Below are 23,233 nucleotides of genomic sequence, written 5' to 3'. Positions count from 1 at the left end.
TTCCAGAGGTGGGAGACAAAGGCGCCACTCCTGACAACGACAGCCAATATGGAGCCAGGGTAGATCGCTTTGGATGGCGCGTTTGGTTCGCCCGAGCAAGCCCATTCTGGCACGCTGGCTTCGGTACCTGCTGCGCTTGGAGCTGATTCCGATGCTAGTTGGAAGCGCTTTACAGCACAGACATAAGCCATAGACACCCGTCGTTGCTTGCTAAGATCAAATGCAATCAGCAGAAAGTGGCTGTAAGTAGGTAGCCTCAAGTAGCTTTTTTGCGAGACCCTTGTACTATCCTTAGAGCTAGGCCTAACACGACATGCTGAATGCCCCAACGAGGTGGACTCCTTTGGTTCCTAGCGCATGGGTTCCGATGGGCAAAGTGTACATTATCGACTGGCTGCGACCCGAATCGATTACTCCAGAAATGACTTTTGCTTGGAATGGACGAACACCGAGGCGTCGCCATTGAACCATGAACCACATGTCCGAGATGGATCTCTTAACTTATCGTTAGCCGCACGGGGACGATGCTCCATCCAGTTTCCACCATCACCATCTGGAGAGATTTGTGGACGTGTCCTAGTCGGATTACATCTGAGTCTCACACAAAGTCAACGACGATATTGGCCTCCGCTTGTATCAAAGCCTCCCTAGGTACTTCTGGTCTCCCATCCAGACGGTAATCAGCGTAAAGAGGACGGTCAAAGTGCACATGCTGCGTAGCTGTAATCAAGGACAGCCGCAATAACTTGAGTGCTTGCAGGAAGTGGCGTCCAGAACCAACGAGCTTTTGATGGGGGATCGAGCAATGCGTTCAGACGAACGGCAAAGCATCTCACAACGCACGAATCAGCGCCTAAGCTTACGTTCCTCGAGCCTGATTACCGAGTCCTCCCTTACAACTCACGAGCTAACGCAGTCATAATCAGCTAATAGGAAGATCAATGAACGCTTCTAGTTTCCATACAGGTCAGGCCACTCTCGTAGGGAACCTGCTCAAGCAGACTCCCGCGTGTGCGGCTTTGCTTGAGCTCGTTTTCACGTGGGCGGCTCTGCTTGAGCGGAATCCTGCGCAAGCAGCTTTGCCTGGGCGGCGTTTCTGCGCGAGCAGGCATGCCGAGGCAGTCTTCTGCGTACGCAGCTAATCTACTGACAGATTTCATCAGGGTCACGCCTGCCCGAGTTGAGGCAGCCACAGCGCAAGCTCCCCACTCGACCCAAATTTGGGGCAGAAGTCCATCGCGATGAAGGGTAGCGAGCACCAACGAAACCGTCCGGAAAGCGACCCGACGCAGATTGTCTAGTTTCGGGGCCGCTCTGGGGTGTGGAGAGATGCTCCACGGTCTCCTGAGAATGGGAAAAGGACCCATCGCGGGGCTGCAGTAACCATGTCAGCTACAAGGTCCATCATTGCTGGAAACTCGCGGTCGAATTGGGTACGTGCGAGGTCCGTTTTCTCGCCCGTTTTCACGCCCGTGAACGCACTGGCGGAGGTCTATGTTCACGTCGTGGTATCTGGTTTGTCTGAAGATGCTATCTAGGCGCTGATGTGATTGCTGTGCGTCACTCTACGAACTAATCGTGGGCCGACTCGCTCGGCTCTCGTTTGACTCTTCTCAATCGCTAGGAAGCAGTTTGCGTCGGGGAAGCGCTCCGGCACGTCACCTATGGCCCTGATCCGTCGGGGGTATGCCAAACTATAACCGGTGTAACGAATCACAGCACCAGCAGCCCGAGGCTTCTGAGGCCTTGCAGAGGCGGCCAGGCTTGCACTGGGTTTTGGTTGCAGATGTATATAGGCTGCACAGGCCATTTTTCTGTGATCCGAGTGGCTCAGTGGCCAAGGCGGCCGCTGTTGCCAAGGTCGAAAACTTTTGGGCCTGGCCTTGGCGAGGTTTCCAAGTATTGAAAAACGGGCGCTTCTGCCTAGACAGGCGTGCATGGCGCAAACAACAGTCTTGCCAAAAATAGACAAGCGTTGAGGCAGCAACAGCGAAAGCCGGCGAGTGATGCGACCCACGGCAGCACACTCACTCCTCTTCCACAACAGCGAGCGGGAATCGAGGCGACGTGCGCTCCTTCCGAAGCCGAAGGCGACAGGTTTGCTGACTATGGTCAGCTCGCCTGTGCGTGGATGTGTTTGACCCTATCTCTGAGGAGAAGCAGCTTGCGAGTTGACGACAGGATGATTTGTTTGATTTGCACAATGTGGGCCGAGATGCTTGGCTAGCCGTAACCCAGTCCGCGCCGGAGGGCATCGGAGCCGGCGCAATGCCCTCATCTTGCGTTGCTCCGTCCGGTCCTCTTTTCTGAACCGGTTTTGAACCATACATTCCCGGACGATGGAAATGCGCTCGGGGGACACGATTGTGGTCCCCTAAGTAAGGGCATTGAGCTGTGGCTCACAGTTTAGATTGTCATCTTGAAGTTCGCTGTGTCTCTGACGCTAAACCTATGGTATTGGCTCGCGTCCCGACACTCTGATTTGCATCTCGTACCGAACGTCAACTTTCGATGAATTGTCACACGGCAGCCATCGCGCCATGTTGAAAGCCATCTAAATGTTAAATTCATGGTATCGTTCTTGTCGCCGACTGATGCGGCCACCATACACGCCCCCAGCCGCCAAGGCTAGAAAGCAATCATTTGAAAGCAAGGTCGAGCTGGTCGGCATCCTGTACTATTAACGGAAATTCCCTTCCCGATGGAAATACAGAAGGAGAGCATAGGGAAGTGAGCCTAGGCTCTTGATGGTTGTCTTGGCTTCTTCATCATCTAACAGGTCCTCATGTACCGCGAATATCTCGATGACAGCGTCCCGGAAACCTCGATCAGTATCGATGGTGGAGGTGTAGGCCTCGGTAGCCGCACATAAAAAATCATTCGGCTCCCAAGCCTGTGCAGCAGCATCCTTGAATTTGGCTACGGCGAGGTCCTTGAGACCATCAACGGCATACTTTTCTGCGATTGTATACACCTTGGCGTGTAGAAGGAGACAAGTTATGCTTTCAGCCTTGCTTGGCTCTAGCTTTGGCGATTGTAAAAGGCTGTCTGTGTAAAGCGATTGTCGGTAGTCCAGGAGGTAAAAATATTGCATCATCATATCGACGACGCATGGTTCTTCGTCTGGAAGGTGGATCGAGTTGTCGAAAGACTCCTGTATCGCCGCCTACATTAGTACCAGAGACTTTGCGCGCGAGGAAAGACATGCGAACTTTGAAAAGACTACGGCATGCGGCAGCCAGGAAGTTAGACCGTGGACAGACAATAGCGCGGTGGACGGAGTAGGTTTTGGCAACGGAGGATATCGTCAGATCTGAGTAGATCCCGGTTGTGTAGATCCCGGTTGTGTAGAGCCTGGGATACTGTGAGCGTAAGGCTAATCAATAGGATGAATAGAAAGCGATCTTCACCTCTCGAGACATTCGACGAGGTCTTTCTGGGGTCGGCCGATGGAAGCCATCGCGATCTGGGCCAGAACTGTCGCGGAGGGTGGAGCAGAGGCGGTCGCCGGTGATGTGGGCTCTTCGTCTAGGAAGAGCTCCGGAAAAGCTCTGCAAGCATAGGAGGAATGCTCGAATATCCTATCCTTCTGAAGTGACCGTAATATGGTAGTTAAGCGTTCGGTAGAAAAGCCGGGGACCCAAAGACCGCGTTCGCGGACGACGGACGCAATAGCCTTCCGCTGGCGCAGCCGACCGTGGTTAAGTCCAGAGAAGATAGCTTTGCAATCGGAGTCGCGGTAGACACTAATTCTTTCGGATCGGGAGGGCTCTGCGTACACACTGCGATCCTTACGCCGCATATCGGCTGTAAGGACTCTCCAATAACGCAGAGCCGTTGCACAGGTGAGAGGCCATGGTAATCGTCAGCCGACACTGCTAATAGACTGTCACCCATGCGATTGGGATGCATTAATCGGGCGGTGAGCTGAGGCAGAATTGATATGTCCTGGGCGGGGTAGAGCTTTTTGGGAGCAAGCACGGCCTCGTGCCTTGCTTAAGGGTAATCCAGACATAAACGTTATCTTCCCAGTTGCATCACCCCGCTTCTCAAAAATTTCGAGAAACATGATAATTGCCCTGCAAGACTTCGCCACGTTCAACAACGTCCACTATCTTTCTTCCATTCTCCTCGAATCTCGCACATCATGTACCTACCCCTCGGTGTAGCGGCTCGGATCATTTACAAACCCACTTCCGAATACGCTGAGAATGTTGTCTCTTCGGCGGCTGATGGCCTATCCATCAGTCCGATGTTGAGGGGACTGGCATATGAAGGAAGCCTAGGTTCAGGGCTCAAGCAGTACTGGGGCGCCTTCAGGGCTTGGCTGTCCCAGCCACGTAAGCGGCCGCTGCTCAGTTCCATCAGAAAAGCAAGCTTTGCTGGCTCCGCTAACCAAACTCTTCAGAGATCATCGTGTTGGTAATGACATGGGCGATTGTATTCACTGTCGTGAGCATTGCCATACTCGGCCTCGGATTTGGCTCAGCCGGAGTGGGCGCCGGTGAGTCGCTACGTCGATCCCTGCTGTTGACGTTCTTGGCCATCTCCAAGATAGCTAACTGCGTGGCGCAAGGAACTCTCGCTGCCGTTTTCCAGTCTTCTATGTATGGAGCTTTCACTCCTGCGGGAGGCCTATTCGCGACGCTGACAAGCATGGCCATGTTAGGAACGTTGATGCCATGGGCTGCTGTTGTTTCTGGGGTTCTTGCGACATTGGCTACAGGTATAGTGTGGGGATATGGTGTAGGAGGTGGTTAGTGCGCATACGAAGTGGATTCCCTGTCTGGCACCAAATGAGGCTGCGGTGGAGATGCACGATTGTGCATTGGTCTATGTTCAAAGACACGATTTACCAATTCAGGCCAGGCATATCCAAGCCTGTAGAAATCCCCGTGAACTGACCTGGGCCCATTTCATTCGATCCGCATCTGGATTCATCCACTAAGCAGTACTGAGGAGGCAAGATCCACAAGTCGCTACAACCACGTGGTCGTGGACCTTTCTGACGATTTAGGCCAACCCCCCTGGGCTACATACACCCCGAGCGGATGCAAAGATGCGGACGCCTAAGCCTCTCTGATGCAACTGGGACGCCTTTTGGTCTTTCTGGCATCTTATCCCCTGAGCATTGTCCCATGTCTCGTTTGGTCTACCCCTGAACGGCCATTCCAGAATCGAGGTACATAACAGAGGGTGCCTCAATTCCAGAATGCCTAGAGATCGACAATTGAGAAAACAGGAGTCCACCTCAATTCCAGAATGCTTAGAGATCGAGAATTGAGAAAACAAGAGTCCACCTCAATTCTAGAATGCGGTCGTTCCAGAATCACGATGATTCCAGAAAGGAAGTACGCCATGGGTGTGCTGCGATTCTGGAATGCCAGTGATTCCAGAACGAGGGAATATCCCTGATGTACTGAGATTCTGAAATGGGGTGATTCTAGAACACCTGCAGCTTTGAGACAACAGGAACACATCATGATTCTGGAATCAAGGTACATAACGTGAGAACCGTAATTCTGGAATGAAATGATTCTAGGATCGGGCTATGAAGTACGTACAAGGAAAGTTGTGCAGATACAGGCATACGCGAAAGTATTGGAGTGTTTGCCCAGGTTAGTCTGGAAGGAAGGGACAAGGCGGACGTACCGAAGAGGTGCCTGGCATGGTTACATGCAACTTGTGTCATCACCACACCCTGCTGACAACGGTGTAGTCTGTTTCAGAGCTGCAGTCCCATCCAGGGTTATTTCCAGAACCCGTAAACAAAATGTAGTCTTTGCAAATCCTAAATGCATTCTTGGAATACCAGATTCAGCAGCTTTCTTTCACACTAGAGGAATTTGAAAGGGGCGGCGGCTAATGAAACAGCCCCTGCGCCGTCGACGACTGGTCCCTCTGTGCAGCAACCCCGGCAAAGCTTTTGATTGGCTGCTCGCGGGTTGTCTTTCTGCCACACTGCGTCGATTGTTTGGCTGCCTCAACGGGGACTGCCGTTGTCGAAAGTCGTTCTGAGCCATACGATCTGGTGCCATCTGGTGGAGGACTCCCGCGAAGATTTGATTGGCTGGCCAGTCAGTCGAATCCGATATCAGTCTCCTTATCATGCAATGCTTAGCTAAGCTGACGTAGATTACGATCGCTGATTTCGGTTTGGGGGGATTCCTCTACGTGACTGTGTCGCGACGGCTCCCTCTGATACAGCGCCCCCCTTTGACTTCGTCTGCGACCCTTTTGTAGGATGGCTGGCGGGCAGCTGCCATTGGTTAAGAAGTCTGCGCAAGTAGTGTCTTCTCAACGCGGGACCCGCAGGCCATCGTTTTTGACGTTGAGGTGCCCGGCCCAGGTAGCGCTCAAGAGCGTAAGTGCAGAGAAAAGCGCAGCATGAGTCATCTACATAGGGTCCCAGCTAATTGATGTGAGTAAAAACACGATACATCAAAAACAGAATGAACGAATTCTACTTCGTGCGATCTCTTCTCGAGTTGCGTCACAGCGCCACGAAGTTCCGAGACGTATTCATCGATCCTTTTGCTCCATCGAGAAAAAGCAGCTGGCTGCATCCCGAAGGCGTCGAATGTCTCCGTTTTCCAGTTGACGGTTGCAAGAATCCAATGATTTCTGTGGTGATCCGACATCTGATCTGCCGCATTGACGTTGATTGGCAGTACGATGCCGTCAAAACCCTTGGCGAACGCGAAAGCGCCCGAGGTTAAGAACGGCTCTGTGAACCTCACAAGCAATGGATCTATGATCTGAAGTGTAGAGGTACAACACACTAATTGAAGCATGGCAAGGAACACAACGTCGTCAACATACCGTCCTGGACAAAATTGACCAAGCCTTTCTCTGAATTGAGCTTGGTTTCGGCACGATAACCAACCGACGTGGGCATGCTCGACTGCCCGGTCAATCAATCTCACGATGCTCTTCGAAGAAGGCTTACCGTTGGGTCTTGGCTTGGTGGCGGAGTCAAGATTGTGATTGGAACTGACGTCTATCATAGACGCGGTATCCAGGTCGGGGCCATACCTGGGGCTATGTTCTGTTGTTAAGTCAACGAAACACACGTCACGGGATGGCGGAATCAATCCGAGGAATCGCCTAGGTATCTCCACGATGTCGTGCGATGGACCGGGCAATCTGCGTTTCTCGGCACCCCTCCCTACTTCAAAAGATGGGGTCGGGTCGGTTCGGCATTCTCTTCCAGCGGCACAATCATTTCGGGTCAAACTTGCGATGTTCTCTGCTGTCAGTGTCGAATTGAGAGGCACATCGGACGCTTCTTGCCTGCCAGTGACGGTAGAGGAAATAGGCGACAAGCGAATGGACAGAACGTCTGCTTCCACGGCGCCTGGCTTGCCATCGTCGGGTCCTAAAGGGAATATTGGTATTGGTTAGGACAAATAGATCGGCCTAAAGCTTCAAGATCGGCCATGCTCACCGAGGCAACTGAGATGTCGCTCAATGGTTTCGTCAAGAAACTCGACTTCAGCCCTGACTCTGGATAGGGAGCAGAAGATCGCATCATCTAACGGTTGCTGCGAGTGATCTAGCAACGCCTTGACGCGCTTGAGAAGGAGAGGAATAGTAGTAAGGCTGTCTATCAAGTCATCGCATTCCTTCTTTGACGACATGGCTGTGGCGGCTTCGCAGACTATGAGCATCTCTCACAGGAAGAGGCACGGATTCTCCGTCTATGAATGAGGGAGGGTCTGATGCTGTACCATGAGGCACTGGGACAATATATAGAAACGCCGAATCCAGATGAAACCCTATGCCAATAATTGCCTTACGCCTCGTTTCCTCGTCTGACTTATGCCTCACGGCGCTTATGTCCGTCCAATAACAAAAAGTTCTGCGTGCTGGCTAAGCGCCGCCGTCTGATAGGACTGGGTTGATGCCTTGTTGGTCTCCTTTTCCTCAAGTAAATCCAGCTGCCTTGTTTTGCTATATTTCTCCATCGAGTGCATGCGCTCTTGCTATGTGGCGGCGCAACTCTTTTCGGACTTGTCGAAGTGATAATCCGCGGAAGCATGAGCGGTATTCTATTCGGTCATGGCTGATAAGAGCGGGTTTCAAGCAAGGATCAAGATCCGCTATAGTTGTGTGTCGTCTGCTCTCAATGCGATGGCGAAGCCTCCCTGTGTGGTCAAAGAATCCATATACAGCTTGACGTAGTTGAGAAGAGTCTTTCGTCGCCCCCAGTTTGACATGCTTGTAGGTCATCTCGGCAGGTATTTCCAGTGTGGAGGTTGGACTGGTCGTCTTCTGATGGCTCTTTCGGCGCCCTGATCGATTTGATGTTATCTCGTCTCGAGGTCGTCTGCTGTTTCGTCCGTTCTTGCTTTGAGAGTGATCGGCGGTCAGATGAGAGTCCTTCACTGGATCCTTCTTAGTCAAATCCCCGATTGACGAGATGATGTTCACCTTTGTAGGTACCTAAATAAATTACATCGTCGTCGACTCCTTCCTTGGTGGGCTGGCATTCAACAGTTGTCAGAGGCGTGGGATTTGAATCATTCATCTTCTGGTATCGTCGCGCCAGCTTTCGAGTTGGCTGAAGAAGCTCAGCTGATGAATTAAGAAGTTCAAATATGGGGAATAAATTTCGCGCGGTTAAGCCTGAAAGGCGGGCACACGTTCTTGATGGAGATGCCGGCGCGAGATTGACAATGAGCCCTTGGCTCCCTGCCCCGGGGTGCCTCAGGCGAACGTATGTTACATAGGAGTTGAGGGCGGGGTAGTGCAAACACCTGGTCCCAACCTGATGAAAGACAGGACGCGTCGAGTGCCAAGCCGACTTTTGAGTTGCCTGGTTACCCATGAGGCACTCCGCCAGGACAGCAGAGAAACGGTGTTAGGGTCCGATGCCGAGGCAGCGAGAGTCGCATAAGATCATGCATGGGGCGAAGCCAACGAGGGAATGCATCAAATAACTTGGATGTTCAGATCAATTGGATTGTACCTGCAATGGCTTGCCCCCTAGGCCTTCTTAATCAAGCCGCAAGCTAGCCTGTTGAAGAAAAACCAGGGGCCGTTCATGATACACCGACGGGGCACCAGCAGGATAACAATGTGGCGCCCCACAGCAACCCGCACACCGACGTGCTCCTGGGTTTCGAGAAGCGCTGCATAAGCTGCCTTTGCCATCAGAATCAGCGTCTTCAGCCATCGTGTTTAAATTGCGAGCATTATTCTTGATCTGTCACGGCAAGGGGGAGATAATGTATGAAGTAACTGAGATGTGGGTGCTTCTGGCGAAAGCGGGGGAGACTGCTGCCTGAGGTCTTGTAAGAATGCACTTAGCGCATCACGTGGAAACGTGGCTAACCTTGTGACAGTTTGTGCTGACTGTGTAGTCGTGCTTCCAAGTTACCCCGCTCTCCTCTACTTTCTATTGTGAAGCTTCAACGCCAAGATGCATCCCCCAAAGCACATCTCTCAAATGCATCTCTCAAATGCATCTCTCAAATGCATCCCCCAAATGCATCCCCAAAGGCATCCCTCAAAGGCATCCCCCAAAGGCATCCCCCAAAGCGCATCCCCCAAAGCGCATCCCCCAAAGCGCATCCCCCAAAGCGCATCCCCCAAAGCGCATCCCCCAAAGCGCATCCCCCAAAGCGCATCCCCCAAAGCGCATCCCCCAAAGCGCATCCCCCAAAGCGCATCCCCCAAAGCGCATCCCTCAAATGCATCCCCTAAAGCCACATCCCCTAAAGCCACATCCCAGACTACGATGCCCAGGACCATCACCAAAAGCACGCAAAACCTGCTCAGAGAGCGGGTTGAACCCTGCACCGTATTCGGAAAGACCCGTGTTCGGCTTCCTGACGATGAAGAGAGGGCATTGGCTTTAGAAGTGGGATAGCGCGCTTTCGTGGATTTGTGCCAACGCATGTCTGTGCATGCGGATTACATTATAAGCTGACGTGCCTAGGCGGAATCGAGCTCCGGCAGTTGTGCATTTGCACAATCATTTGCACAAGCAAACTTGAGGTCTCGCAGACAAAATCAAGTTGAGGATTTTGCGTGACATCATTGCACCTGCGGCCGAGAACCTCTCCGCTTCCGGCACAAGCGACCTGGATTGTCTGATTGAGAGCATGAAAAGGGATGAAAGCTTTCGCCGTTCATCGGTGATTTCAACGTCGGGCCACCCGCGAGATTGCAAACGGTCGAAATCTCTATAGAGGGGCACTCGCCGCGCTCGCCACCACCGAGCCAATCCGGCTTGTCCGTCGCAAAGAGGCTCTCATTCCCCATCTAGCACGATCACCGACCTGTCTCAATTCAAGATCATTACGCCGCGATACACGACAGGAACACAACGTACATGTCCAACCCGTACTTTCGATTTATTGAACTTGATGGAAAAGAGAATTAGATAGAATATGTATTCGATAGCGATGAACACTTTTATGCACCATTTGTATGCTAACGCACCTCACAAAGATTTAATCGTTCATCGGCCAGTTGGCGTTTTACTTGGATTTGAGGTCATCTCGTTTCCCGAAGCGAGCCGGGCCGGCAGTAAAACGTGAGCTATGAACACATGCCATTGCTTGTTTGCTCTACTGTACCATTGCAGCAGTACGTTTGTTAATTATGAATCTCATTAGTCATCACAGATGTATCGGCAATCCCTCGCATACATGTGACCGTCAATTTGGCAATCCGCTTGCCAATCGCACCATTAATAGAGATGCGTTACCTCGTCTCGCGTGAAAGAAGGAATTGACATCTGACTGACACAAAGCGTGAGGAAGCCGGCGATGAGTATCACCGGTCAAGAGTGCGTGTTTGAATGAGAAGCGCCAAGGCCCCGTGACGGCCAGTACCAAAGGGCGTGCCAACCGTACGACCCGTCGACGAATCCATACACTCTTTCAAGCCTCTCTGATGTCAGCATCAAGCAGTGCGATATCTCTGCCGCCCCAGTGATGCCAGTATCCGTCGACCATCGCTGAATTACGAAGCCGCGCAGACCTTTCGGTGATACTTGTTCTTTCTGGGCTGCCCTCCCATGATACCCGAAACATAACTTTACGACCCTTGCGTCTGCCCTTTATTGCTAGGACAATCCAGTGCGAGTGGATTGCCAGAATGTGCCACTTGGCACGCTGATGTTCTCCCAAGCACGCACGATGCTCAACACTCGATGTATACGCCAACCATTCGTCTGGGGCGTTAATCTGAATTTCTCGCTCCGGCTGCCGCGACTTCGCATGGTTTGGCCGAAGAACGCAGAGCTCTATTCGTGACCGATCGCGTCGTGACACTCTGTGTCCTATCAATCGAACAACATAGATACGTTGGTGGTCGGCAGGCGCGGCCGTGTGGTGCATGGGAGTATCTGCATGTTTGAACTGGAAAGTATCGCCGGAGCTCTGGTTCCCAGAAGAGGGGGAAGAGGAATACTCGGCTGTCTTTGTCTCGTTCGAAGCCACGACGTTAGGGATCCGGACAAGCTCGGCTCGTTCTTGCAGGCTTGGGAAAGTTGAAAAGTCAGGTCACAACCAAACCAGGCAGCGTGGGGAGCGACTTACGACGTGAGAATCTTCCATCTATTTCTGACCGCCTGACGCAGCAGCCCGATGCTTTTCCAACTTCTTGTCGACAAGTGTTTGGGCGGTGGCGCAGGTCTCTGATGCAATCCCAGAAGGCGATGCATTTCTGTTTTCTGGAAAGCGATGGAACCTGTTACCCGGAGATAACTCTGGACTCGCCCCGCCTGTTGACCCATGCGTTAACCCATTCTACTGCGTGCCGAGGGGCTGCATGCTGGCTTGGCCGCGGAAAGTCCAACACAATCCTGCGCTGGCCAACGGGCTCCTTTGCGCATTCGGTATAGCGTGTTAGATGGACAGGCTTTGACATCACTGGAATATAAGTGTTATATAACATATCTCAACACAACACAAGCAAAACATAACGAATGCTCAAGGATCACCAACTAATGTAACGAGTGGCCTTCGCGCGTTGTAGTTTGCAGCTATTCGAGCGTCAAATGACAGTCCAAGAATATTATAGAAAAGCGCCAGAACCTCACTAGCATGATCTCAAAGACAGACCATAGGACAAGAAAAAGAAGCACCATTCTCCATCTATCTATCTCTCACGATGTCAACGCCAAGCCGCTCGCTGCCGGGCCGGGATGAACCCGAGCGCTCTTCGTCGTCAGATGGGTCCGCAGCCGCCCCCCACTCAGCTCCACTATCTGGCTCTAGTCACCCTGGGGTAAGCATTGCCCATTCTCTAGCCTGCATCGCTAACATTAGCAGCAGACTAGCCGTGCGTCATCTGAGGCTTCGTCAGACGAGACGCAGCATGAAGCAATCCGGTCTATCCTATTCACCGATCATGAGCAGTTCGAAGCTCTGTCGTCGGAGATGCAGCAGAAGGTTCTTGAGGCATTCGACTGGCTCTTACTCTCTCAGGAGACACAGGACAGTTTGGAAACAAAGCGACGCGCAAAGCAAGCCGAAGCTAACGCAAGGCAGGCCGAGGCTGACTGGTTGGCCAACGCCATACGATTGATGAAGGATGGCGACGACGATGCCATCGAATTTCTGCAGAGCGTTTTGCTGGGTGATGACGACCAGCGCGACTGACTTCCCCTGGGGCTAGACTCCCACTGAAGGGCAGCGATCAGCGAGCGTATGTTGGGTGTTTGAGCCATTGTGCATGGCCAACAGATCTGGAGGAATCGGCGCTATCGCACAGGTTGCGATGATGAACTTACGTCTTGATTCCAATACAATGTGCAAGTTCGGATTTCAGCATAAGTCGTCAGTTAGACTGCACGAACAGTGAGATGATGTGGTGAAGCGTGAAGACTGGTTTGTGCAATCCGCAGTGAAGTGCATCCCACTTTGTACGAACGACGCCGGCTTTGGCGCGTCGCCATGACTCCCTTCTCTGCAGGGGACGCGTTGCCTTCACAGTACGATTCCTCTTTCCTATGCCTCTTCGTCACGGTGCATCTTGTATCTAGATCTAGAATGCCATAACTTTCACATGATTAAACGTTCACTATCGACAATTGGCTACTTGAATGCATACGCAACTTATTCCTCTACGTCCGCTTGTTGATCACTCTTCCTCTAGAGTCATTGACCGGCATTCCATTCATTGCCGGTGTTTGTGGATGTTGGATCTTGCAGCTTGGATCCAAACAACGGACACAGTGTAAGAGTAATTTCTTGACTTTTCTACGAATGTCATCAATCAAGGCACTAGGGACGCTCCTGGGACGTCAGTGGACAACGGTAGACAAGTTTGGACGTACTGGGGACGCGCCTGGGACGTCCACGGACAACGGTGAACGAGTTTGGACGTACTGGGGACGTACTGGGGACGCACCGGGGACGCGCCTGGGACGTCCACGGACAGAAGTAGACAAGTTTGGACGTACTGTGGACGCACCTGGAACGTCAGCGGACAACGGTGGACGGATTTGGACGTACTGGGGACGCACCGGGGACGCGCCTGGGACGTCCACGAACATAATTACCACATAGATATGAGAATGATGACTGCTGCACTGCTGCATCGGCCTCCCGTGTGGTCGCCTGATGCTGAACTCTGTCGTCGGGTGATACCGGGCAGGTAGGTGCATGCTCTGGCCCTGCAGTACATGGCATGATAGTGAAAATACCTTGGTGCCCTGCATAGCTGCTCGTGACGGATTTGCAGGCAGGAGATCTAGCAACAACACAGGCCACCCGCTGAGACCATTCCATTAGCACAAGACTCATTACGTCGAGGGAGTTGCACGGAAAATGCCAAGTACAATCAGTTCAATTATAACTCAGAGGATAACGCTGTCTACTGTATGGCTTCACAACACTGGGAGGCGATCTCCATGATCTATGTCGACTGTGCATACAGTATAGTATTGATCATATGTTGCTTCCTCTTGGCAACACACTTCATCTTTTTGGACTTGGCCCACACAGGCTGGGCCCATAGTCGTTCTTACTGTGTACATGCGACCGCGATCAGATGTGCGAGGATGACCGCTATGAAAGCCGGTTATGGATGCTTTGGAGTAGCTCTTGATTACGCGCTGCCACTCGCACTGTCGTTTGCCATCCTGACCCATATTTTGTCTGCAAACCAGTCGCTGTAGCCATTACCAGAGGTCTGTGGAGACCCATCACAGCAGTTTTCGGCTTTTCAAACATTGAGAGTGTTTGTGAGAGAAGAAGCGACATGTGCACAAAACTGTACCTTTCCCCGGAAATTGCTGTTTAGCCGCTGAGCCCTGGCCACCATATACTCCAAAGTTCCGACAACGGAGCTGGGGAAGGGCGGCAAGACCACACTTCGTCAGCCAAACTTTTTCTGGCCAGCAATCGAAAGCGTGTTCGGATCATGCCAGCAGCCGTTTGTGGCCAGAAGCATCTCCGCAGCCAAATGTCAACAGACTTCTGATGCCAATTTTGGAGCAATATCTTCGTCACCGGCGTGACTCCTCGAGGCAATGCCTTGTCGCGCCAGATGTTGCTTCAAAACGGCGTTGCCACCAGGATGTGCTCCTTTGAACATATCGTCGTACTCCTACACAAGTGGTCTGAGCCTTCTTGACCAGGCCCAGCTCTCCATGAACCCCATTGAAGCCCGAAAATGGCTTCGAACCGGTTGTCGCGTGCAGAATGCTGCAAACGTGTGAACAGGTCTGCATGGCCTCAAGGATACAGTACATCAGATACTTAAAAACAGGCTCAGTTGACACAACCGTCTTATTATTAAGGAAATCATACAGCGGTACTTTACGTAGTCCGTCTCATTTCTTGGAACGTATTCCGAGACAATGGCAGAACCGCAGGCTTATCGAGGGAGTTGCTCCACTGAAACGGAATTCTTTTTCAAAACCTTGCAACGTGGAGTGAACCTGGGGGACCGCCCCGACACTCGTTCGGAAGTTGCGCTCACTGCCCACAAAAAGCGATGCATGAGACAGGTTCTGGAACATCGGGGCTTTCATGCTGCATTTGAAAGATTGTCGCGCATTCCAGGAATGTGGCCGGGACTTGTGGTAGGAACCCTTCACAAAATCATCAGCTTGAGATGCGACGAGGTATGCATCGAGCCCTCCTGTTTCTATTGAAGCAATACACTGACCACATATGCAGGAATTACTGAGTTACCTCCACTTCGTCTATGATACTTGGTTGCAACTCGCCGGGGGCAACGAAAGTGAATTAGAGAAGATCGACTGGATCACCGTCGAGGCTGTTCAGCTTAGGTGTCCGAAATTTTCTGCGTCAGATGAGCAGGCGCTCCGTGGCATCATCCTCAGAGGCGATATTTTCGGTTATTTCAGCCAAGCCGAACGGGTAGCAGCATTCGCGAAGCTGTGCTCGTTCGACTTCCCGATTCCATCTCTGTCAACTTTCTTCAAAGATTTCGGCTATCTCGAACGGTGCGGCAATAGTATGAAGCATCTAGTCCCTATGAAGCGAAGGGGCCCGACTGTTCGGAGGATGCTCCTTCAGAGCTTTAACCCACCGACCTTGCCAGCACAGCCAGAAAGCCCGCTGCTAGACGAATTCGATAATCTTGAGGCTCAGTTTCAACTTGCTATGAGGCGACTATGGCTGTTCGCGATGAGGGAATTCCACTCCATTCGCACCGATCCTAGCCTCTTGCCAAGATTCGCAAGTCTGGCCGTTGAACTGGGCTTTGACAATGATGAAATTCGTTCTCTCAAAAAGCTTTCTCCTCATCGGGAGATAGCAAGGCAGGCAATGGCATTAGTCCGGTCTTCGCAGGACCAGGATTACAACTCCGTGGCAGACGAGGCTATCATTGGTCAAATTGCTCAAGCATTTTCCGGACACCAACATGGGCCAAAAAGACAGACCTACAGCGCTTTTACCACCAATGCAACCACTACGAAGATGCACGTGCGCCCATGGCTTGATTCCAAAGCGTATTTGATGGACCGCCCGAATCTTGTCGTTGAGGTCCTCGACCAACAGCCGATCGTTAAAAAGAAGGAAGTTACAAGTTTATTCCTTCTTCGATCGATCTACAAAGCCATTTTCCACAAAGATATAGCCTATCTTGCCGGTGGAAGCAGAGCAGAGCCAAGTCACAGTGAGAATCACCAACATGTCCAGAACCACCGGACAAAAGAGTCACGGGATCATGCGGCCACACGGCACGCAGATTCAACGGTCACACTTGATTCCACGAATACAAGAACGCGGCGGGTTAGACTGCAAATCACTCAAGCGGGAATCAATCGTGAAGAGCGCCATGTAGACATAAATCTTGACGACAGAAATGGGCCTAATCAAATCGGAAGTATCATTCAACAATTAATGGTACAATACCGTGTACTACCTTTCTCACCGATGGGCTACCCGCTGTTGGCGGAAGAATGCTACGGAGAAATTGTGCGAAAAGGCCACGACTGCCTTTACCTCACGGATGATAAGCGGGGGAAAATTCCGATTTAGGGATCTTGATGCATAGATTGACATAATCGAGTTTACGCCGTCAATAATCCAGCGTCCGAGCTTGTCCGTGAAACGTCCAAGAAATTTCTCAGGCCACCCATCACCGTTGTCCTCATGCCGTCCAAGCCTGTCTTTGGGCCGTATCCGTTGACGTCCCATGCGCGTCCTCGAACTTGTCCACCAATCATTGACGTCCCATGCGGGTCCTCGTGCCGTCCAAACTTGTCTTCAGCCATTCGAGCCTGCCCGCCGTTGTCCTAGAGTAGGATTGTATGTGAAGGCCAAAATAGCTGACTCTACCAAGAGCAAGGCTGAGAGCGATCGCGACTAAGCCGTCTTTGACGTGTCATCCTCGTATCTGGTAGCGGCCTAGACCTCCGATGGCATGCTGTTGTAGGAGTGGTACAATATTGTGCACACGTCAAACTGTACATTCCATCCTCTTCAAACATCTGGTAATGGCTGATACCTTCAGCTTGCACACAAAATATGAAGACAGGATGGCATGCTACGGTGCGAGGAGCGAGTCGCTGTAGGGTCTACTTCAAAGAATTCATCTTTGGCTCTGAATAGCAGGCCAAAATCCATCTCAGTATGCTGCGGTCTGTATACAGTATTAACAACTATGTGCAATTTAAGTGTCCCTTCTGCACTGATCGCATGCGGTCCGGGCGCACAGGCCGTGGGCACACTAGGAGACTTTGATGTCCAAGCATAAGCCATAATCATCCGTGACTTTGCGTCAAATTTAGATGGTAATCCAACCAGGGTAGGTAAGTCGACAAAGGTCTCGTTGAGTAGTGCATTGGTGGAGACTTCACAATGAAGTAAGAGGTCCACGGACCGCATAGGTTCAATATAGGCCGGTCGCAGTGCGGCGATGACAGCCCTTGCGGGCGGTTACCAGCAGGTTGAACGGTATAGGCCGCTACCCACGGACTACACTCAACAGCTTGCGCCAGTTATGACTCTCTGGACGATTGACCCGTGGAATCAGCAACATCCATTCTTCTTGCTTGTGTCCCCGGGCCGAGTGGGTCTCTTGGTGGTTGAGTCCGTGCGTAATTGGAGTCGCGTTGACTCCCGTGTCATCAGGCTGGGGTCTGATTTTACCGAACGGCGCGTTCTGGATCACCTAGGCCCAGGACAGACACATCTCCGTCCAAACCAGCTGTCACTAGCTGTCTAGATGGTTTCAAGAACCACTACTATCAGAACCCACAATGTCCTGAGACGAATCCGACTCTTCGAAAGAGCTGTTCCTTGATTTGAGGGACGACTAGGCCTGGTCCCTTTGGTCATAATTGTGCGCGATCGACTGCGACCATGGACGTTTCTTCGTTTTCTCCGTACTGTATTGTACATACCACCATTCAACTCAAGATGATCAACAGTTCGTCGACAACATGTCTGGAAACCAGGTCTTCGATCGAATTACTCGAAGTTCCTCCGTGTTCGATTACGAGTCGGACAATGGCGGCCCTTCCCTCCAGAGCAGTCCGGCTACTGACTAGGACAATATGTGGATGAGTCAGTTATCCGAGTCTCCTGACGCAGGATACGATGATCCGCAGCCCGCTTTTGTTCCTGACTCGGTCAAGTGAAGGTCGACTGCCAACGATCAAATGGGTCACCCAAGGACTCCCAACAAACTGTCCTTCTCCCGCTTGAGGTTTTCTGGAAGACGCGGTTGAGTTTAAAGCTGAGGGGTGTTTTCGTCAAAAAGCTGCCATCGACCAAGACCTTCGAAGTCCGTGGATCCGTGCCTCAGAAACTATGGGTCTCGACTGAGCAGCAGCGATCAATAACGCCTGGCCAGGCCTTGACGTCGAGGAGCTCGCTCACACCAATTCTCTTGGAGACGGTAACCAGTATTTCTCTCACCAGTGTGCTCAGCCAAGGGTGCTTAAGGCGCCGGAGCTGCAGAATGCTTGCTCTACGATTTCCAACCGTTAGAGCATCGTATCTGTTACGGGCTGGACCCGATTAGTGGATCCGGGCCTCAGCCCGGATTCTGCCACCGCTTACCGCGCTGCCTCCGCAGAGGTTCTGCTTGAGCGTTTTTCCTCCGCGAAATCCCCACTCCAAACTCCTCCTCTCTAGCTTAGATTCTATATACTGAATCACCCCTGCGTTGCTTCACGAGGGCTGGGCCCATAACAGTATCCCAAGCTGTGTTCCGTGATCCTCCTTTCCCCACGCCGGCAATCACCCAGTTCAGTCCGGGCCGCAAGTCTGGGAGGGGAATCTCCCTCAACACAAAAAGCATTACAACTCCTAGGGCGAAGCCCCTCGTTTACCATTGATACCCTACTCGGGCCGGACGTACCACGGTGAGCTACCAACGTGAATAGTGGTGTCCTTCAGTTCGGACGAAAGGCCGAGGTCAATGAGAACATCATTGCGAATGCGTTCGAAGAGACTGTTCGCTGGCTTGACGTCATTGTGCACAATACCCTGACTGTGAACATGGGCAATTGCAGTGGACATAACAGCTAGGATCGGCACCGCCTCGTCAGCCACTGAAGTGCGATTCCCAAAAGGCAGGCGGTAAGAGGAGAGATTTGGTGCCGCGACATGCTCCGTAGAGAATGACAGAAGTCTAGCATCGGCATCGTAGAGGCGTACAATGGCCGCCTATGAGATGAAAGGCCAGTCAATTCCGTTTCGAAGGCGATAGTTGTAATGCAGATAGCGCTTACTTACGTGCTGAAATAGTTTGGAATGGTTCTTGAACTCCTTCAGCCACATCTCACATATGCGTGCAATCTCAGAAGCTGATTGGTCCGGTGTACCCAAGTCCACGCGGTATGATGGCGTTCGGAGCACCTTCGCGGCAGCAACCTCAACCACACGGGAGTGCTGGGCTTTGAATACTAGTAAGTTCTTCGAGAGCATGATGCTCTCGCAATAAGTCGGAGTATAGTCGCCTCAGTCGCTGACAATTTCGGCTTTTGCGCCTGGTTTTAGTTGCTCTAGTGGGTTACGGATGTTAAGGGCGACATCCCGCGACTTCTCGACCGCTTCGTGTATCGGAACATTATCCACATTGCAAGAGACGGAGATCGCCTCGAAGGCGATGGTAGCTCTGGTGGCCCCAGGCTTGGAGCTTGAGTCTTCCAGCCTCCCCTTCTCTGTTGCCTTCAAGGGCTAAGAGGCTTCGAACCCCGTTTCGAATTCTGGCGGCTGCCAGCCCGTCCCTCAACCGCCGTGATAGCGACGCACTGGCGTGGAAGAATGGGGAAGTCCAAAAGGTGCAGGTCCTCTGCTTTCGCCAAGAAGCCTCACGACCAAGGACCCAAGAAGGTGGGTGTGCTGGGAATGAGTCTGTTTGCTGAACGTGTAATTGCCGAATTGTCGGATTGGAAGTCGAATTCGACCTCGCGGCCGCCGGCCCGCCCAGGGGCCACTTACAGACCATACTTACGATAATCGTGGCCTGTCCAACCTACGGCTGGAACCTCCCTTTTCCACCTCACGCAGAAGATCATATAGTTCAATTGACCTCTTCGTCAACCCACGGTTCGAGCCAACTACCTTGTGGTAGGGACAAGGCTTCCATTTGCAATATGTACGAGATAATACATAATTACTACGATTGTGGAAGCACCGTATGTAGAAATAAACCAAAACATGCGAATGTAGTCCTCGACAAACAAATTCTCATACTTCTTGAGTATAACTCCCGATATGTGATGCCAGCGAAAAATGGTCACAGGTGGAGGGCCTTTTTGAGTGTTTTTGTCTCTGTCGTCCGCGTGATACAATGTGCATGTTGGTTGCCTGTTCGGCCGTCTCACCCTAGCCTCTTTTTAACATGAGTTAGCCAGCACCTCTGGCCCACTAACAAAACCCCCGTTGGCGTTGCATCCGCTAATAAAACGTGATTCAGTGACAACAGGACCATCCCTTCCCCTAGTACAACAACCAGGTTGACGATTCTGTGTGGTGAGTAAGTAAGATGAAGACAGGTAAGATGATTTCAATATCCTTACAATCATCACAAACGTGCCACCGGCAGCGTTACAAATGTTTGGGCTTGGATTCAGAGACTTATTCGGCATACGACAGCCTAAAGTGCGTTGTGCGAGAGCGCCAGTCGAGCAGAACAACAGTACGAGGACGTTGAGACGCATGGTGTATCTGGTCACACGCGTGTACCGATACGTTTGTTCGTAATGGAGTGTGATAGATACCCAATGTAGTCAACCGGCGCTTGATTCAGCTTAATATATCTCTTCAGGCAATCATGGTAGGCGGTTCTCTGCGACATACTTATAGATCAGAGAAGAGATTGGTCCCCCAGCTCAGTCAAAGCAACTTGAAGCAAGACGATGTCCTACCTAGCGTTGTAATCGAGGCTGTGCAAACTTAATTCCTTTCCGGAACTTGCAGACACGGAGACTTTTAAAAACGACGCATTTCAGGCAACTCTTTGGGAAAGGTCATTCTGATAATAAATTACGACCCGAGTGTCACGAGTCAAGCCTCAATAAAGCTTCCTTAGTTATTTAGCAGATGATTGAAGTTACAAAAGCCGATTAGGTTTTGGACGAGATTACGCTAGTACGCCTGACTTATGAAAAACCCCTTTGACGGCTCCCAATAGTGGTTCCGGCCAAACATGTTACGACCCAACACACATTGCAAGACCAGGGCCTGCCCCACAGGACCGCGGCGGCTACCACACCATATATGCAGGAGTACGAACTCAGAGTGACTCCTCTCGGGACGGAAGAACTATGGACAAGTCGCGTGACCACGATCACACAATAAGATAAGGAACGGACGCGAAAAAACATCAACAAAAGCGAGAACGAAATTTTTGAAATCGGAGCCAAAACAGCGCCACAACACACTCCGAAAGGTCAATTGGATAGCCGTGTGCTCGTCGTGAAGCCCATAAGCGACGCAGGCACCATGGCAACCCCATGGCCCCAGGAGCAACTATGGCCAACGCAACATCGAGAGCATGCTACCCAACTTAACAGACACCTTCAGACAGCAGTCAAATCAATCGATACCGCAAACGGACAACCCCTCAACCCGCAAGCTGTGAGGGCCACGCTCATCGCAACCCTCTCTCTGCTTGTCAAAATGCAAAACCTACCCGAACTCGGACACCTCCACCAAGCCATCGAAAGCCTACGTGCAGAAACCAAAACAGCCAGCGAAAACACCACCCGCGACACGCGAAGCATCAGAATTGCCATGCAGCAGAACACGGTCGAACTCAAGGAAAATACCAACACAACGCGCGCGGCCAACGCGGCTGCTAAGGAGGCTTGGAAAGCCAGCGAGCTGGCGGTCAAGGTCGTGAAGGATATCAAAGCACTGGAGCCGATGAATCAGGGGAACACCGTGCAGTCATATGCTAGCGTAGCCGCCCGAGGAGGACTTGCAGGGAGCATGCATAACCCCTATAACCAGAGAGCGTCCCAGACCCAGACTCTACGTGAGATCATTGTGAACATTAGAGACCCCATCACCATTGCCAGCATAAGAGCCATGAACCCCCGTAGCCTCAAGGCGCACGTAGACCGCGCCATCGAAGAAAGCAGCAACGAGCACATTCGCAAGCTCAAGACCGTGTCCGCCAATCAACTCAAGAGCGGCGACCTGAGCGTCAAGACAGCAACGACGAAAGACATGGAGGTCCTCCGGCAATTTGCCGAGGACTGGGTAAACCACATCGGTAACGGAGCCGCGGTGCGGATCCCAACTTACGGAGTGCTAGCGCATGGCATCAGAACCAGCTCCATGAACATGGATCGCTTCACAGAAATCAGAGACGTCCTGCTGCAGGACAATAAAGCATTCATTCCCAGAGCAGACATCAAGTACGTAGGCTGGCTGACACAGTCAGCCAGCAAAAAGACGGCATCATCAGTGGTTGTGGAGCTCTCAAGGGCAGAAGACGCCAATAAACTTATTGACGAGGGACTCATCTGGCAAGGCCAGGTATTCCAATGCGAACGATATGACAGACAGTGCCGTCTGAGGCAGTGTTTCAAGTGCTGCGCATACGGCCACATAGGGACCCAGTGCAAGGCAACGACAACATGCGGTTACTGCGCGCAAGAACACGCGACCCGAGATTGCCCCGCGAAAAGCGACACGACGACCCCAAGGAAATGCGCCGCATGCTACGGCGAACACGAGGCATGGCACGGCGGATGCCCTACCAGGATCCGCGAGAAGGCCAAGATCAAGGCCGCCTACGGCCAACGGTCGAGATACCATCCAGAACAGACGGCCCCGCCGCCGGCCCTAGGACCGGAAATCCGGACCAGGCCGAACCCGAGAATCACACGGCCGCCACTGGAACCAGGACAATCCCAGGAGAATCGTCCGAGCCGGAGCCGGTCCCCAACGAAGAAGATCCAGAAGAGGCCTAACCCGACAGCAACCCAGGAATCGGAGGAGACGATTACCGTAGCTGCAGAGAATACGCGTCCGAGACGCACAATTATCCGATCGCGAAGAGCGCTCGAGGCGCTCGACCCCAACACGCAGATGGCAGACACGCAGACGATAAGCAACAGCACAGCGATGGAGATCGTTGTCGACGATAGCGAATGAACGCACAACACACACTCACAATACTACAGTACAACGTAAGAAAATCGAAGGATACCGTCATGGCGGCACTTCTCCGTGACCCGAACATCGATAATTACGACATCATTGCTATTCAGGAACCGTGGAGGAACCCCTACAGCGCAACGACGCACCATCCGGCCAAGGACTGGTTCCAC

At 52.1% G+C, this 23,233-nt stretch overlaps 11 protein-coding genes across 11 annotated transcripts; 3 read left to right on the top strand and 8 right to left on the bottom strand.

The window, feature by feature from the left end:
• Window positions 1-794: 794 nt before the first annotated feature.
• Window positions 795-2,505, bottom strand: BDZ83DRAFT_408305 (uncharacterized protein). The gene is made up of 2 exons (XM_060502894.1): window positions 2,032-2,505; window positions 795-1,374 (listed from the first exon to the last, which is right to left on the bottom strand). The coding sequence occupies exons 1-2, from the start codon at window positions 2,328-2,330 to the stop codon at window positions 939-941; spliced, it is 735 nt and encodes a 244-aa protein (XP_060362963.1). The 5' UTR covers window positions 2,331-2,505; the 3' UTR covers window positions 795-938.
• Window positions 2,310-3,994, bottom strand: BDZ83DRAFT_408048 (uncharacterized protein). Its single transcript, XM_060502892.1, has 3 exons — window positions 3,411-3,994; window positions 3,213-3,354; window positions 2,310-3,154 (listed from the first exon to the last, which is right to left on the bottom strand). The coding sequence occupies exons 1-3, from the start codon at window positions 3,800-3,802 to the stop codon at window positions 2,681-2,683; spliced, it is 1,008 nt and encodes a 335-aa protein (XP_060362962.1). The 5' UTR covers window positions 3,803-3,994; the 3' UTR covers window positions 2,310-2,680.
• Window positions 3,692-4,844, top strand: BDZ83DRAFT_627598 (uncharacterized protein). Its single transcript, XM_060508646.1, has 3 exons — window positions 3,692-4,340; window positions 4,409-4,504; window positions 4,577-4,844. The coding sequence occupies exons 1-3, from the start codon at window positions 4,148-4,150 to the stop codon at window positions 4,759-4,761; spliced, it is 474 nt and encodes a 157-aa protein (XP_060362961.1). The 5' UTR covers window positions 3,692-4,147; the 3' UTR covers window positions 4,762-4,844.
• Window positions 4,845-5,914: 1,070 nt separating this feature from the next.
• Window positions 5,915-7,912, bottom strand: BDZ83DRAFT_408045 (uncharacterized protein). Its single transcript, XM_060502891.1, has 3 exons — window positions 7,448-7,912; window positions 6,468-7,378; window positions 5,915-6,412 (listed from the first exon to the last, which is right to left on the bottom strand). Exons 1-3 carry the CDS (start codon window positions 7,668-7,670, stop codon window positions 6,137-6,139), a joined length of 1,410 nt encoding a protein of 469 aa, XP_060362960.1. The 5' UTR covers window positions 7,671-7,912; the 3' UTR covers window positions 5,915-6,136.
• BDZ83DRAFT_408150 (uncharacterized protein) lies at window positions 7,812-8,909 on the bottom strand. Its single transcript, XM_060502893.1, has 2 exons — window positions 8,434-8,909; window positions 7,812-8,387 (listed from the first exon to the last, which is right to left on the bottom strand). Exons 1-2 carry the CDS (start codon window positions 8,828-8,830, stop codon window positions 7,954-7,956), a joined length of 831 nt encoding a protein of 276 aa, XP_060362959.1. The 5' UTR covers window positions 8,831-8,909; the 3' UTR covers window positions 7,812-7,953.
• Window positions 8,910-10,892: 1,983 nt separating this feature from the next.
• Window positions 10,893-11,677, bottom strand: BDZ83DRAFT_721021 (uncharacterized protein; the record flags this gene model as incomplete). Its single annotated transcript, XM_060512338.1, has 2 exons — window positions 10,893-11,493; window positions 11,553-11,677. 2 exons carry the CDS (start codon window positions 11,675-11,677, stop codon window positions 10,893-10,895), a joined length of 726 nt encoding a protein of 241 aa, XP_060362958.1.
• A 449-nt stretch (window positions 11,678-12,126) lies between these two features.
• Window positions 12,127-12,617, top strand: BDZ83DRAFT_753927 (uncharacterized protein; the record flags this gene model as incomplete). The annotated part of the gene is made up of 2 exons (XM_060514414.1): window positions 12,127-12,243; window positions 12,291-12,617. The coding sequence occupies 2 exons, from the start codon at window positions 12,127-12,129 to the stop codon at window positions 12,615-12,617; spliced, it is 444 nt and encodes a 147-aa protein (XP_060362957.1).
• Window positions 12,618-12,939: 322 nt separating this feature from the next.
• On the bottom strand, window positions 12,940-13,748 carry BDZ83DRAFT_407865 (uncharacterized protein). Its single transcript, XM_060502889.1, has one exon. It carries the CDS (start codon window positions 13,676-13,678, stop codon window positions 13,262-13,264), a length of 417 nt encoding a protein of 138 aa, XP_060362956.1. The 5' UTR covers window positions 13,679-13,748; the 3' UTR covers window positions 12,940-13,261.
• A 1,319-nt stretch (window positions 13,749-15,067) lies between these two features.
• BDZ83DRAFT_627567 (uncharacterized protein) lies at window positions 15,068-16,896 on the top strand (the record flags this gene model as incomplete). The annotated part of the gene is made up of 1 exon (XM_060508645.1): window positions 15,068-16,896. A coding segment is annotated over exon 1 (1,331 nt), but the record flags the coding sequence as incomplete, so codon positions are not given.
• Window positions 16,897-18,580: 1,684 nt separating this feature from the next.
• On the bottom strand, window positions 18,581-19,199 carry BDZ83DRAFT_627563 (uncharacterized protein). Its single transcript, XM_060508644.1, has 2 exons — window positions 19,082-19,199; window positions 18,581-19,025 (listed from the first exon to the last, which is right to left on the bottom strand). The coding sequence occupies exons 1-2, from the start codon at window positions 19,088-19,090 to the stop codon at window positions 18,786-18,788; spliced, it is 249 nt and encodes an 82-aa protein (XP_060362954.1). The 5' UTR covers window positions 19,091-19,199; the 3' UTR covers window positions 18,581-18,785.
• Window positions 19,200-19,965: 766 nt separating this feature from the next.
• BDZ83DRAFT_627560 (uncharacterized protein) lies at window positions 19,966-20,844 on the bottom strand. Its single transcript, XM_060508643.1, has 2 exons — window positions 20,471-20,844; window positions 19,966-20,416 (listed from the first exon to the last, which is right to left on the bottom strand). The coding sequence occupies exons 1-2, from the start codon at window positions 20,609-20,611 to the stop codon at window positions 20,288-20,290; spliced, it is 270 nt and encodes an 89-aa protein (XP_060362953.1). The 5' UTR covers window positions 20,612-20,844; the 3' UTR covers window positions 19,966-20,287.
• Between the last annotated feature and the right edge of the window lie 2,389 nt (window positions 20,845-23,233).

This window comes from Colletotrichum acutatum (genome assembly GCF_030867785.1).
Source record: "Colletotrichum acutatum strain CBS 112980 chromosome Unknown BDZ83scaffold_72, whole genome shotgun sequence".
NCBI lineage: Eukaryota > Fungi > Ascomycota > Sordariomycetes > Glomerellales > Glomerellaceae > Colletotrichum > Colletotrichum acutatum.
This window is presented reverse-complemented; position numbering and strand designations above follow the sequence as displayed.